General features: G+C 41.0%; 2 protein-coding genes across 3 annotated transcripts in view; one reads left to right on the forward strand and one right to left on the reverse strand.

Annotated features, from left to right (window-relative positions):
* drosha (drosha ribonuclease III) overlaps positions 1-9,161 on the forward strand; it is an 82,415-nt gene extending 73,254 nt beyond the window's left edge. The window contains exons 31-32 of the mRNA XM_056364432.1: positions 613-659; positions 8,470-9,161. Of these exons, the coding sequence (XP_056220407.1) occupies positions 613-659; positions 8,470-8,600 (178 nt within the window). The 3' untranslated portion in view covers positions 8,601-9,161. The remainder of the gene's footprint in view (positions 1-612; positions 660-8,469) is intronic.
* Positions 9,162-9,707: 546 nt separating this feature from the next.
* LOC130161263 (cadherin-6-like) overlaps positions 9,708-15,634 on the reverse strand; it is a 64,501-nt gene continuing 58,574 nt past the window's right edge. For both annotated transcript variants that reach the window (XM_056364433.1, XM_056364434.1), the window contains 3 exons: positions 14,820-14,937; positions 14,292-14,543; positions 9,708-13,291 (listed from right to left, as the gene is read on the reverse strand). In XM_056364433.1, the coding sequence (XP_056220408.1) occupies positions 12,789-13,291; positions 14,292-14,543; positions 14,820-14,937 (873 nt within the window). In that variant the 3' untranslated portion in view covers positions 9,708-12,788. The remainder of the gene's footprint in view (positions 13,292-14,291; positions 14,544-14,819; positions 14,938-15,634) is intronic.

Genomic DNA, 15,634 nt, shown 5'->3' on the forward strand with positions numbered 1-15,634 from the left:
TATGTGCTCACACATTCACGCTTTTGTAAAGTAAAGAAAGTGAATCTCCGCACGAAGGCCTTTTCAGGGTTGGAGGGGTTGACGATAAAGCTGCAGCTGAGCCTGCGAGAAATGAAACCTAAATCCATCAAACATCTTTTGCCCCCCCCCCATTCCACATGTAGAAATCCCCTCCACGGCCCCCTACTTGAAAGCGCTCTCTCTTGCTCTAAGCTGGCGATAAGTTTGTCCCTTCCATAGGATCTTTGACAGCTTACTGTTTTTGTATTTACATGACTTAAGCTCCCAGCCACCTCCGCTGTGGGCTATGATCACACAGCACATAATGTATACGGAGGGACTGTGAATCGGAGGCATAAACAGTGCCCAGCACAGAGCCGCCAATAGGCTTACCTTTTTGAAATGTGTGCACTGTGTTACCTGGGATTGTTAGGGAAAAGGGCTCTTTCAAAACAAATAAAAAGCACTTTTCATAATCCTCTCAATATTGGGCCTGTTCTTTTTTTATTTGACAGAATTTCAGAAAAGGGACATTTTGAATATGCTAAAGACCTTTTCTCCCTGTTTCTCTCTCCATCTCTGTCTCCTTTTTAAAAAATATTTCTAATCTAGCATCCAACAGGCGGAAATGGGAGCTGCGATGGATGCACTCGAAAAATGTGAGTTATTTGGAAACACAGACCCCTCCTCTCCACACACACACACACACACACACACACACATATACACATTTTCACACTTTAAGCCTTTCACACACTTTGCCTCAGTGTTGAATATTAGCCTTGGCTGTACAGTATGCAAGATGGCTGGCGAAGAGCTGTGGCCTGACCAGCCGGTTGGCTGCAGCATATAGGACATTAGGCTGTTTGAAGTGCTAGCCCAGAGCGCAGGCATGGGGCCTAGCCAGAGATGGAGAACCAATAAAACAAGGACGGGGGAAGCTAAGCATCCTCAACCGTGTCGATCACCCTGAGGGACCACAGGAAGTTTGTGTCGAGGGCCGTACAAAGTTTCTATATTTTTTTGTTGTTGCGTTTTTGAGCCCTTTTGTAAACCATGAGAGCGAGGCTTCACACTCTGAGCGACTCTCTTGTGCTCAGCGCTCCTCTTCAGGTTTGAAGGAGTGCAGCTGATGCGTCCCCTATGTGCTGCTTCATTCCTTGGCTGTTTTTCATCTTGTCATCAACCACCACTTAAGGAAAATAGATAGTGATTTTTAGGCATTTACAATGTCTCGTTCACTGCCAAGTAAAAATACAATTACAGGGCTCTCAGAAACACATCCATGAGCCATTTCCATCATCTCCCATCTGCCTCTTATACTCTGCATATGTATGTGGATGCATAATATCATGCATTACATTGTGTGTTTTGAGAGTTTGGTATGTGCTTCAAAATAATTCTCGGACCAGACTCCATTGCTATCCCTGTGACCACCACATTAATCAAATGTACAGTTTGTTCATTACTCAACTAATTAGCTGGAGGTTGAACACAAATGGCTTTGTTGGAACAGACCTGTAGAACTTGCAGAGGGCAGGAAGGTCAAACTTTGATTTCATTTGGCTCATAAATGAGGCCTCCAGCCACTTGTGATTGATACTGTTTGTGCGCCCAAGCTTTAGCTTTTTATGAAACATTAGTGTTAGGGTGTTACTATTTAAAACTGTTGATCTTAGTCTTCCTCTGTGTATGCTTCTGGCTCCCAGTCTCCCTCACCTCCCTCCCTCCTTATCAGGGGGCGTAGTTCAGTGCACACACTCTCTCTCATGTGTCTTCCTCCGTCCCTTAATTCCTCCCATTTCCTTTCCCCAGTGTACACCTCTGTCACCATGATTGATAGATGCTCATTGCTAGTAAATGAACATTTCCCCCCTCATAAATTGCGGTTTCATGTGACTAGATTAGCAATGCCTTTTAAAAGGTCAGTTAATTTAAAATCATCTCTCCAAGTCTTCCTCCCTTTGATGCAAAATACTTGCAGTTTGAGGGCTTTGTTTGACTTTGTGTTGTCACTTAATTTAAACCCTCCAATTTACAACTGAGCTCGGTGTACTCTCTTCTTTCCCCTGTGCTGAGGTGAGAGTCATTATATTATTTGAATAAATGAATTGACTGAAAAATCAGATTAGCTGCTCAGTTTAAAGATTCCTGATACTCCGATTAGTCTCGTAATAAAAAAGGACAAACAAAGATTAGTTGATCGACAGCAAACTTACTGATATAATGTTATTTATCAGTAAAAAATACAATATATTCGCTTTTTATATAATTGGAAATTGAATATCTCTATGTTTTGGACTGTCAATCAGACAAAAAGATCCAGTTTAAATAACTCAACTTGTTTTCTGGGAGTTATCATATATTCATCTGTTAATAATCTTATCAAAACAGACTAATCAATACAGAAAATAATCATCAGTTGTTCCCCTGATGTAGTTGCCCCTGGCTGATAAAATAACCACCAGTGAATTGTCGGTTGTGGCTGATCAGATCTGCTCCACGATCCATCATTTACAGTTTGTGCTCATTATTTAGAGGTCATATTTTTTTCATGAAGAGTAGCCGGCCGATCTTTTTTTAATTTTCAGAATTCACAAGTCAAGCCTGAATTAATCACTTTGGAATGGGAAGTCTTGCTGTAACATTCATATTCTGTTATTCCATTGTTGGAACATCTTCTTGTTGAGATAAATCTGCAAGGTCAGTCAGCAGGGTTCAAACACGCCTTTTGAAGGATGTGTGTGTCTCCTGACCATGAGTTTATATAATGAGACTTGAGCTCATCTGCTGCAGAACCGCCTAACGCATCAACTCCTATTGGAGCCGCATTGTCTCTCATGTGATTGTCAAGGGTCTCGCTTCATTTGTTCGCATAGCAAGACTAATCAAGGACATTAGCCCCGGTGTCATGTAATTCGTCATTGATTGTCTTGTTGGCCCTCACTGCAGGATTGGCTACACCATTACTCCTCTTGTACAACAGCCCTACCTTGTGTTACTCTCGGATCGAAAACACCTCCCCGCGACGTGTCAGGATTCATTTCCATGTTTTATTTAAGGCCTCCTCGGGTATCAGGAGCACTTTGAGCAGGACTGAAGTTTTTGTTTCTGCTGTAGAGCTTTTCCTGGCTGACAGGATCCGCGGCTCCAGCGGTGTTGGAGAGGTGAGAAACATGGCTGTGTTCAGTCAGACAGCTCAGAGCTCATTAAAGAGACCGGGGCCCAATATTTGGTGTGTGTGCTGTCTGTAGCCGATCCGCTGGTGGCTCAGCTGATTCACATTTCATTATTTGATGGCCCACGTTTTGACAGTCTCCTGCCTGTATCTGTCAAGGCAGAATTAAATGTTAACCAAGGCCCAGACTGGGAGAAACATGAGTGCAAACAAATCGAGCTGAGAGCAGCCAGGTAGGGGAACAGAATCGACGGAAGGAAGAAGTCGGCGGTGCAGAGTTTCTCAGGCACCGAGGCTCCATGCACCACGCGCCGTTAGGTCTAAGGCGACATCAAATATACATGGAAACGGCTTAACCATTTATCATTCATCCTTGCAGATAGAACTGTCTCTGTTTAAAGTCTCCAGTCTCTTTCTAAGATTCCCTCCCCTTGCTATTTTTTTCCAGCTTCCTCGCAGCTGCTTGTTTCTCAAACAATGCAATATCTGTTGAATAAGAGAAGGAGGCTCGATCTGGCTACTAGCTGGAAGGGAACTACATTCTTTTCTCGGCTTTCTTTAAACCCCTTAATCTCAGGATAAAAGCATTGGATGGATAGAGGCAAAGTAAAGTACAGTATGCAGGATCTTTATTCACTGGTTTGATTCTTTTCTTTGCCCTTTGGCATGGCAGGGAAATCCCTTCATCAGCACTGCTATACAGGCGCGCTGCTGGCTTGTTGACTGATGTGGTGCGTGTGAGCTGTAGGTGATAGACTCAGCCAGTGTAATGCATTGTGGAGTCATCTCACAGCCTGAGCTTAGGCTGAATAGTGAAAGGACACTGTATGTTCTCGTGCCCATAAAAGGGGAGCTGATCCCTCATCACAGACTCCACATCCAGCCGCTGTGCGTGCGCGCGCATTTCAGCGCCGCTGTCAGTGGGCACAACAGGCAGCGTTGTTGCAGAGACCCCAACTACCAGCATCGCTCCAAAAGCATCTACACCCCAAATTCCAAAACCGCAATCGCAGTCCGTGAGAGGAATCACTGCATTGTCGTTAAACAAAAGACCTGAGCCGAGCTAAGTGCGTTAACACCTTAAAGGTAATCAGTATGCAGAGTGCACCGTCCCTGAAATGTGCTTTTCTCCAGAACGCCGGGGCATCTGAGAATTCTCAATATGTCTTTGTGATGCCCAACACAGACTGAAATGAAAAGCCTTGTGTATTCTTTAGCAACCCCATACTTTGAGGCCTGCTCTTGTGCCGCATGTTAAACAATGTAAATGGCCAATGCTTTTTTTTTTTTTTCTCTCTCTCCTTTTCCCTCCCTCTTGAGTGGGTTATTCTCAAGTCATCTCCCAGGGAAAAATGCTGGTGATTTCCATATTTTAACTGCAATATGTAGTTTTCTCTCCGAGGCTCACCAAGTGTTGCTTACTCACTGAAAGCATATTGAAATTGATTGTGTGTTTCTGTGTGTGTCCATGCATGTGTGTATGTCTCAAATTTCCCTCAGAATGATTTTTTTTCTCTCCAGGATTTTTTTTATTTTTTATTATTTGATCCGTCTCCTTTTTAATAGGATATTGCTGTTATCTTGCATTTTTCCTCTGTGTTGCCATAATGACAAATTAGAGTGTTGCAAGAGAAAGAAGACATTCTCCTCTTCTATTCACAAGTCAAACTCATGTGTGAATTGCAGTTCTGCCAGTGTTTCATTTGCGATAGGAGCTTCTTGAATTCTGATTACAAGAAGTGGTTGCAGACAACCAAAGCACTACATGGCCTTTAGATGTTCATGGCCAATTCCTTGTGACAATCAGCTGAGGACCGCGTTGCTGTTGCTGCGTTTCATTTAGCGTCTGAGCTGGGAATGACTGGGAATGTCACACCCGTGTTAATTGCGTTCCAGTACAAGTCAGAAGCTGTTTTTGTTGTGGCTTGTTGTTATTATTAGCAATACCAGGTCATAACAATGCATTATTTTGTGCGTAAAAACAACATAGCAACAGGAAGAAGCTGGACAGTTCTGTGTGTACGACTGATTTAATGAGACACAAATAAGACAAAAGTGCTATTAAATATTATTACAGCTTTTATTATATGTTGATGTGCAGAGCAGCCATCTTGGATTTAGATGTCGGGGTTGGTGAGATTCTTTCGACTTTTCGAGTCAGAAATCCGACTTCAGGGGAACTCTGTTCATATGGAACACACCATCAGGCCCACACTGACACTAACTACAGATGACTTGATGAAATAGCAGAAAAATGGGGAAAATATCTCACAGCTTCCTAGAGCTCATGGTGACATCTTTAAAATTGTGTTGTCTCTGACTGACAGTCTAAAACCCAGATATTTCATTGAAATAATCAAAAGTGAAATCTTCACATTTAAGAGGCTGGAATTAGAGAATGTATTGTATTTGCAACTTTTCAAAATGATTATTTAATTCATTCAAAGCATTCTGTCAGTCAAATAATTGAGGGAAAACGAATAATTCTCGCAGACTTTGCTCTTTATTACACATTAGATGCGCGAGTCTTCAGTATACTATCACATCTGTTTTCAAGCAACTGATTTGCTAACTAAGTGCTTATCAGCGCCAGAGAGAGAGGTTAAACACAATCCAGATGGATAATGTGTCGCTCCAACATGTGAGAACCATTTTTACTTGTGCTCCTGCGGTGTGTTTCTCCGACCATGGATATGGGACTGGAGCAGTGGGACGGCAGCGGTCTCCAGAAAACACAGTATCTACGCCAGATAGTTGAATAGTTGGCTGAAACCCTAAGGCGCTGTATTATCAGCTGTGAGTCCACTGTCTGGACAATAGTCATAATTAAATTTTCCCATTTATCAGAAGATAATATACACTATCTTCCCATGATACAGTGCAGGCCCTAAGTATTTAGACAGTGACACATTTTCTGTTGTTTTGGCTCTGAACTGCAGCACATTGGATTTAAAATGAAACACTGCGAGGTTAAAGTGCTGACTCAACTTTAAGGGTGTTTGAGGGTGTTTACATCCACACTGGGCAAGCAGATGTCTTTTTATACACAATTTAGGACAATGTAGCAGGAAAATTGTCCCAAATGTATAGCCGAAAAAAACAAGGAGTGTATACATGAGCCAGCCGTTGCAGGATGTTACTGACTGGAAGTATTACTCACAGTCTACAAAATAACAGCAGCTTTACCAGGGAAGATACAGTTCTGTTGGTTTTCAGCCAACATTTAGAGTCAAATATTAAATATGACATATCTCATATATATATCTCATATATCTCATTCAAATCTGGTTAATTTGTATAGTATATGTGTATAAAAAGGGTTTACAATCCCGCCACCATCCAATAAGCTGAAAGGTCAGTGTTTTAACCTCTTTTTTTCAAACTGAACAGGAGGAAAAATAATTTTTTAAAAAGTAACAGTTCAGACATTTCCAAATAATAAACCCCTGACAGAAAGGCCTGAATGGGAACTATTATAAAACAGATTTTTTTTATTCAGGTGCAGATCATTTTGCTTCCTTCACATTCTCCATCATAGACTTCTCATCACAAACTTAAAGGCACTGAAAGACTCATTTGTTGGCGTTTGCATGATAATGGTCAGTGACCGGAAAAACTGCACAGTCAAATTTGTGTCTCGGCGAGTTGACACAAACCACTGGGCAGCTGTCATGCATGCTGTTTTAAATTGAAGTGTGCAGTGGGTCAACCCAGTAAGGTAAAACACTTAATGGAAAATTGCCTAAGCTATGAATATCAAAATTATAAAGAGCTGTCACTGTCATAGCTGAACACAAAAGCCAGAATTTAGGACTGAAACTATATTGATTCATTGATCAACAGAAAAATAATCAGCAGCCATTTTGATAATCAGTCAATTTGTCAAAAATATATATTCTTCTTCCTCAAAACGCTTTGGTGCTTTTCTCTTGTAAAATAAATATCTTGGGGTGTTGGAAAGAGATTTGAAGACGTCATCTTTGACTCTCAGAACTTTTGATGCGCACGTTTCATTATTTTTTGCACTGTCCTAAATAAATGATTAATAGATCAATTAAAAATAACAGAAAAAGTAATAATGAAAATAAATAAAAAATAAATTAAATCATTAGTTGCGGCTAGAGCTAACACTATCAGTTAATTAATTGATTTACAGAAGTAAGCAAAAAATTGGGATAATCAAATAATTGTCATTTTTTAAGTGAGAAAAAAATGGTGGTTCCAGTTTCTCAAACATAAATTTTTGCTACTTTCATTAGTCGTCTATGATTAATAGTAAGTTTGGTAATCTTAGTTTTGGACACATGGTGAGACAGAACAAGCTGTTTGAATATGTCAGCTTGGGCTTTAGGGAATATGGATGCGTGTTTTTCACTGACATTGACATTGACGAGATTTAACCTGTATAAACTTATAAAAAGCCATAGGGTTCAATTATGAAATTATATGTCTTCACTGAATTACAAAGATGATATTTTAACGAGACATTATTAAATGAGATGAGATTTTAAAATGAATTTTTAAAAGTTCGGGTGTGTTCCCTTGATTGACAGGCGCCCTAACCTATTAGATTCAGTCGCTGCCACCCTCCGTTCATATTGCCCAGAATTTGGATTGTGTCACCGCAGCCAAGTTGGCAGAGAGTGAAAAAGCCAAACTTCTGTTTAGAAACTAATGGCTGGTGTGGTCGATGCTACATTCGTGTTTTTCTACAGTTTCCTGTTTGAAAGCCAAGCAGCAGCATTTGTCAGTGATAAGAGGTCTGGCAATGAGACAATTAACATGAGAAAATTAAACCAATTTAAAGATCATCTGTGCTCCGACTGCAGCAAAAACAAGCTCTTTTGTTATTTTGTCTACTCGCTATATGTTAGCATCCAATCAGCTTGTATCTGTTTTTGTTGTATTTTTTCCGCTGTCACACTACAACATCTTATTACAGATCTCATTTAGAAATGTTCACTTGCAATCACGTTATCAGATCTCAGAGTCACTGTGCTGAAACCAAACAAGGCCTGTCTAATTTCTTGTTACTTCATCATTATTAATGAAATAACAACCTGAGGGCAATTTAACCGCAATACTGCCTGCAACACTTTCGCTCATTTCACCAAAGTGACAGCATGACACTTGCTATGAAAACTATAGTTGGTGCAATTTGAACACTAAATTGCTGTCCTGGCCCAGTTGGATGCTGACCTTGTCTCTTCACACCCGTGCCTCTTTGTCTGTCTCTTTATCTGTTCTCCTTGGTCAACCTCTGTTTCCCGCTCTGCCTCTCCCTGTACCAGATAACTTCCCACAGATGGCTCATCAGAAGCGCTTCATCGAGCGGAAATACAGACAGGAGCTGAAGGAGATGAGACGAGAGCGGGAGCGGCAGGAGAAGGAGACCGACGAGGTGGAGGAATGCAGGAAGTGACAGCACCTTTTTGGGAGGTGCGGGGAGCCAATCAGGACCCACGTCCGCAATAAGAAATCCTGTCTGCGAATGTGGCGACCATCCAGGCAAGAGTTGGCGGGATGGAGGTGATCATGGAGCTGTGTAGTTTAGAAAGGACTGACTGTTCCCCAAGTTCTACATGAACCTCAATGGGAGACGGGTGAGGACTTAATGGGGGTGATATGACTCTAAATTCAAGGATTTAGGGTGAAATCATGTTTTTGTCTTCTATTTTCAGAGTTTAAGTGCGATAGAAGGCAACCAGAATTAGAAATGAAGAAAAATGTTTTATGCTGTTTAGTCTTGTAGCACTGTCAGAGGTGGCCTTACGTTGTCTTATGTTCATGTTTGTTGCCTAAACTTTAAATGTTGAATTTGATGACTGACTTTTAAATCCAAAAACTACAGCAGGAGTTCACACCATTACTGACACATGCCAAAAAAAAAAGAAAGGCAACACATTTTTAAATGAACCATGAAATGTTAAATAAACTATCGAAGCTAATATTGTAAATAAAGTTCCACCTTCTGTTCTGATCAGTCAGTTTCTTGCGTGCATTGTAAACCTTACAGTTCTCTTTCGAGAGGCCTAAACCAGAAAGAAGGTTGAGTCAATTATATTCAATCAGTACAATGTCACCATCTGTCTCATATATGCCACTCATCCTCTAATAATCAAAATGTGATTTTTTTTTTTTTCTCCCTCTCTTTTTTTAACCTTTCTCCGAATCTGATTGGCTGTCAAACAGATCTTAATTATAGATTGTCTAATTAACAATTTCCTCAGCTCAGTAGCCTCTGGATCCAGCTATTTAACAACGGCCATCATATTAATAACTATCTGACATGTAGAGTTGAGTCTTTTATACTCAGAGTTATTGTAGATAATATATACATACCGGTGACGATGGTAAATTACTTGCCTGCTAGCCTGTGGCTGCTATCACATACTTCAGATAAGTCAAATTTTCCTCCATAGCGAGAGGAAATGTGCATTAGAGCTACCACACAAGTACAGAAAGCTGTCAAATTATTAACCATCCAACGTTATTCCGGGAAAATATCTCATAAAGAAAATAGAGAGGCTGATTTTAAAGATATTTAATTGTGTCATATAAATATTCAGTACAAAATATCACGTTTTACAAAGCAGATTGATGAATGGCCGATGATGTAGGGCCCCTTACACTACCACAACCTCTCAAATTGTTTCTACATTGACAAAACTCGACTGCTCAATCACATTGTCACCAACATAATATACCGTAGTAGAGGTGAGCCCCGGGGCCGACCGTGTCTACACATCAACAACCACAGATCTATTGTATCTGGAGAAAGAAGACATCAGCGTCACCATCTAGTTGCTCTCAACTTTAAAAAAAAACAAACAAAAAAAAAACCAAACAAACCAAGAGACGCGGAGGTGCGGTACGTTACGATGTGCAACATTTTTCTGTCATCTTAGCTGAGCATGGCGCAAATGCTTGGAGGCAATTATACTCTCCATAGGAAAACACGAGCACGCCCTCGTAATGGCAATACGCTGACATCTTGTATGAAGACGGAAAATAGTGAAGACTGAAGTAAGAATGCTTTTGATGAGTGCTGCTGTCATGTTGATTTCCATTTGAGACCTCACAATGTACCTTGAGGCAGAAAAGCCGTTTTCTTCGAGTGAAGGGTTTTTAAACCCATTAAATGCTTATCATAGCAACGTTGCCACAGTCTGAAATGGCCACTTAAACAATGGGAGCTCCAGCAACAAGCTAATAAACTAAACAAGAGGGCATGTGTATACAATAACCCAGCATAAAGAATTTTCTGTGTTATCAACCATTTGGTTTAATGTACTGCACCGTCGGTGATGTCAAGCCTGATTCAGAGGACAAAAAGGAAAAAAAAAAAAAGTAGCACTTTGGCAATTATGCCATTGTGTTTTGTTATTACTGTTTCAAATGTCTGATAAATGTCAGCCACTTCACGCGTTGGCCTTTTGCTGAAGTGAGGGCACAGCTTGTTTTAGCTGGCCTGTTTTTTCTTGATATTATTCTGCCTTCCCAGTTCAACCAGCCTTCTTTATTTCAAAGCTGTTTATTCATAGTTAGGTTGTCTTTACAGTAATTTGACAAAATTGCCATTAAAGGATCGTTTTCAGTTTTTTTTTTTCTTTTTTCCTTGTTTTTTTTTTTTTTTTTTTGTTTTGTTTTTTTCTTTCTAAATCACAGTTATAACTAAACCGTGTTGTGTGTTCTCGCTGCAGGATTAATGCTTTGACCTTCTCTCTGAGCCAAGGACACACCTCTGGGTTTAAGAACCCTATTCCACGCAACTCAAAGGTCAGACGCCCCTCGATAAGCATCTTTATGGAAAAGTCTGTTCGTCCCACAGGAAATCAGTTGAGTAAAGCCCGAACACTTGGACTGGCTTCATATTCAACACTACATACAGTACATGTAATGAAGGGCAGGGACCAGAGTACAGTCATAGGAGGATTTTAAAGGAAAATACTGGTGTTCTTTGCTTTTTGGCACATTTCTATTCCTGGAGTGCTATGTTACATTATCATACATTCGACTGTGGAGGATGGAGCCCCTTTCAGGACAGAAAATCTTGATCAAACAAGTGTAGATTTTATCTTAAAAGCAAGAGAAACACTTTTATTTTTAGTAAGTTTTTTTTTTTTTTAATGCTGTCAGTCGTGGTACATTTAAATGGTCATTGAGATGAATTTATTTTCATTATGAGAAGATTTTTATAAGGCAACTCTTCTGATTCATATCGTGGACTTTGATTCTTTGTCACATGAAGTATAAAAGCCTTACACATGGACAGAATCCAAGTTTAAACACACATAGAATTTTTTATGAATCCAAAACAAGATCATCATTTTTCTCACTTGGTGCATTAATTCAGACGCTCAAATCCTGTTTTTTTTTGTCATCGCCTGAAGTGGTAAAACAAACCATTTAAGGGGAAGACAATCAAATCGCATGATGAATTTTAACAGTAACTGTCCACAAGATGTTTCATCTAATCTAATTTGATGCTGTAGTTTCAAGCTTGGTGGTGTCCTCTCAGCACTGCGAGTTACTAAAGTGAGTTTCTGAGTGGAGATGAGCAAAAAAAGCCCAACAAGACCAGTATTTTCCTCTTAACTGAGCCTGGCACATATTAGATTGGTGAATTCCTATCAGCGTAGCATAAAAAAATAACACTATTGTATGTACTTCATTTTTCAAGCAGAGAGTTGGCTGCACAAGAGGAAATGGTTCTGACGACATTCAGCTCAGTAAGGAAATATTTGGTATTTCGGCTCACCGCACAGCAAATGCAAAAAGCTGTGTGGAGATGAAAATCAGATACTGCAAAAACGACAAACTGGTGTGTTTGAGGGTGTTTTGTTGTGGCCCTAAATCCCACAGTCCTTTTACCACACCTTCGGGTAAGCTTAAAAGAACATTATCCACTCGTCAACAGTCATGTGCCACAACTAACACAAATTTTGATGTTGTACGCCTCTCCCCTCCGGTCTGTAGCGAGAGTTCACGTTAGGAATGACGATGTCAAAATCTTCTTGTGGCTGAAGCACAGCTGTAGATAAGTGGCTAATGCCAGGCAGCCATCAGTGAAAGGGGGGGGGGTCATCTGGACAATGGAAATCATTAGAAAAACAAAACAACTGTACAGCGTATTGTATCATATTACCGTACGTACACAAGCTAAGATAGAACTCACAATATGCAGCATGTTTTTGTCCCAGAAACACTGAAAAATACATAGGCATATCTGTTGGTTTACAAAACTGCTTGTTGAACGTGTCCATCACAGGCAGCTTTGGAAAAACAAACAAAACAAAAAAATATCAGTATAGATATATTTGGGCCTCATGTACACCCAGTATACACACACAAAAAAAAAAGTCTCGACACAAAGTCTCTTTTCACTGTGCCCTCGCAAAAACGCAACTAACACTGACTGGACACACAAAGCCTACGTCTGGTCACCCGAGGGACAACTGAATGGTGATCGATGGCGGTGAAAGAGCACTTGGACAAACAGTGTTCGTTTCTCGGTCCTTGCGCCATTTTCCTCGCCACACATGCACCAGAAGTTTCTAACATGTGTTTCACGTCACGTTTCTCTCCTCATCTGTGTGCCAGGCTCTCGTTAGGAATCCCTGTCGCTGTCATCGCCCCCGTACATGTCCGCCAGTTTCTTAAACCGGGGTCCCCACTCGCTCAGGTAGTTGTAGTCCTGGTCGCCCTCGGTGGTCACCGACTCGAGTGAGCTGAGGGACTCCGCTACGGAGCCGTTTCCCTCGTACGCGTAGGTGGCCAAGGAGTCGTAAGGCGGCGCCGTCGGGTCGCTGTCATTGTCCTGGAGCCTCTGGTTGATGAAGTCTCTCACGTCCCCGTTATTGTCCCGGGTCGGGGGCAGCACAGGCCGTCGGACCGGAGGGAAGAAGGTCTCGGGGACAATGTCCCTCCGCTGCTTGCTCTCCTCGATGGCCTCTGGGTTGCGCAGTGTGCCGATATCAAAGGCCTGAGTGTCCTCCTCTCCGCCCCCTTCATCATTGTAGCTGACAACGTTGTCTCTGACATCCTCTTTGGAGATGATCAGAGGCTCCTTCTTCCTCTGTCTCCTCAGGGCAGCAAACAGCACCACGATCACTACAGTGAGAACAAAAATAAAGAGAACAAATATCAGAGTTTTGTGACTTTTTTTTTTTGTTGTTGTTTCTTTGCTCCTCTCCTTGTTCTGATGGCCAGTGAGTGTCCAGGGGGAATTGTTGATGTTGCTTGAGTATTCACTGATGTTCAGGGACTTTGTCTGACTTTGTAGAAACGGCTCAGATACCATGAGGATGCATTATGAATTTTTCCCCCTCAGGGCCACTGGTGCTTAAGAAAACAAAGGATTGCAGTTTCAGAACACACACCTTACGTGCTAGAAACGCAACTTGTGTACCATTATGACATTTGAGTAACATACAGCATATAAAGCAGACCTCTTTGGGTTGCTTCAAACATGTTTCAAAAGCCAGTCAGTGAAAATATGGTTACTGGACAATTTGCTTTGGAAACTCTTACAGCTGGTTTTGCAACATATTTGACTGAGACCTTTTTTTCTGTATTGGAGTCTCCAGAAATTGAAGTTAGGCCTTTCAGAAAGCAGACATAAAATTCCCTGAACCACCATTGATATTTTGCCTTGCAGAGGACAGATTCTTAATCTTCTAATGTTTTAAGTGAAGAAGCTCTTTGTATTTGTGCGCTAACAAAAATACTAAAGCATCTGTGAGGACATCTACTAATGATGTTCCCTATATTAAGGGTCATGTCTTTCCATCTTAAAGCACATAGCGCAGTAAAGCGCAGTCTGAGGTGCTGTAGATCTTTTCTGTTCAAACCAACATGTCAGAATTTCCCACTCACAAGAAGTGATGAATCAAATTAATGAGTGAAATACAGACCTGACTCTAACACCTGTGAGAGGTGCTTTGCTACAGCAAGAAGCTCTAAAGCTGTAAGAAACGCTAACAGATGTAATTTTTCAGTGAAGTGAAAATTTGAGCAGTTTTAAAATGAAAAAGGTGAAATTGAAATGCACATGTTTGCAAAATTGAAGTGCAGGTGCATTGTGGGTTGTTTTCTTGCAGCCAGTACTCACTGAGCAGAATGATGACACAGAGTAAGATGGCCACCAGGGCTCCGGTGCTGAGTCCCGCCCTCGCAGTGAGCGCCTCAGCGTTGCACAGCTTCATGTTGCCCTCGCGGTCGCAGGTGCACACCCTGATGGTCAGCGTGTTGGTGCTGCTTTGCTGCGGGAATGCTCCGTCGGAGATGACCACGGGCACGTGGTAGATGCTCTTCTGCAGACTGTTGTAGCTGTTCCTCCGTGTTAGGATCCAGGCTGTGTTGTCTGAAAACAGCAGGATATCGGATTACTGTGCAGAAATCAATAACCTGAATAAATATTTCAATAAACTGTACTAGAAATTTCATTTGGTCTGTGAATGCTTTTAGTGCTGTGGGATGAAGAACTACAGAATATCAATGAATCACAACATGTATGACACGTATGACAGTAGATGTGGTTAAATATAACAGCAGGTTTACTGTAAGAGCATTATGGGAACATTAAACAAAGGATGGAAGTTAATCTGATGAGCACGAACGTGAGCTGAGTGTTTATTACCTTTGTTATCGCGGACAGAGAAGTTAGCCTTCCCAGCAGCCTCCTGTGCAAGATGGAAGAGGAAGCGGTGTCCTTCGATTGGATCATCAGGATCTGTGGCACTCACAGTTTGTATCCTCTAAGATAAGAAACAGACAGATATGTAAAACATAAACCTCAAGCGGGCTAATCGAAGAAACACAATTCAACATTAACAGTATTTTCTAATTTTATATTGAATGATGTTATACGTATGTGTGAATTTAATCAAGATGTTTATGCCTAATCCAGTGAATTAAATACCAGACAAATCATGTAATGTAAGATCGGTGAATCTGTAAATCAAAGAATAAACTAGATCAGCTCAGCCTCAGTATAAACAGTTTAGCAACATTTAGACAGTTGACAAATTCCTGTTCTATAGTACACTGGCCCTTAGCGTAAACAATCTAATTGTCAAACATCAATCAGCACAAGTTTACTATAATCTGTGGCTGATGTCAGCTACTTTGCTAAATAACTGAAACTGTTGATCCAGGTTTAAAGGGAGAGTTTGGTGTTTTAGAGATGAATTAGATATCAGCAAGCTAACATGTAATAAACCTCACTTGTTCTGATTGTAAACATTAAAAAATGCATTGAAACTGTGCAGGTACAAAAAAGGCTTCCAGTAGTAAACAGGTGAACACATAGAACACCATTTATGGTGGCTCAGTGATGCAGCAGTTAGAACTGTCAGCTCACAGTGAGAAGGTTCATGGTTCAAATGCCAGGCCTGGGGCCCTTGTGTGTAAAGTTATGTCATAATAGTAATGTTCTCCCTGTGCCTGTTCTTC

This window comes from Seriola aureovittata, chromosome 20 (genome assembly GCF_021018895.1).
Source record: "Seriola aureovittata isolate HTS-2021-v1 ecotype China chromosome 20, ASM2101889v1, whole genome shotgun sequence".
In the NCBI taxonomy this organism is placed as follows: domain Eukaryota; kingdom Metazoa; phylum Chordata; class Actinopteri; order Carangiformes; family Carangidae; genus Seriola; species Seriola aureovittata.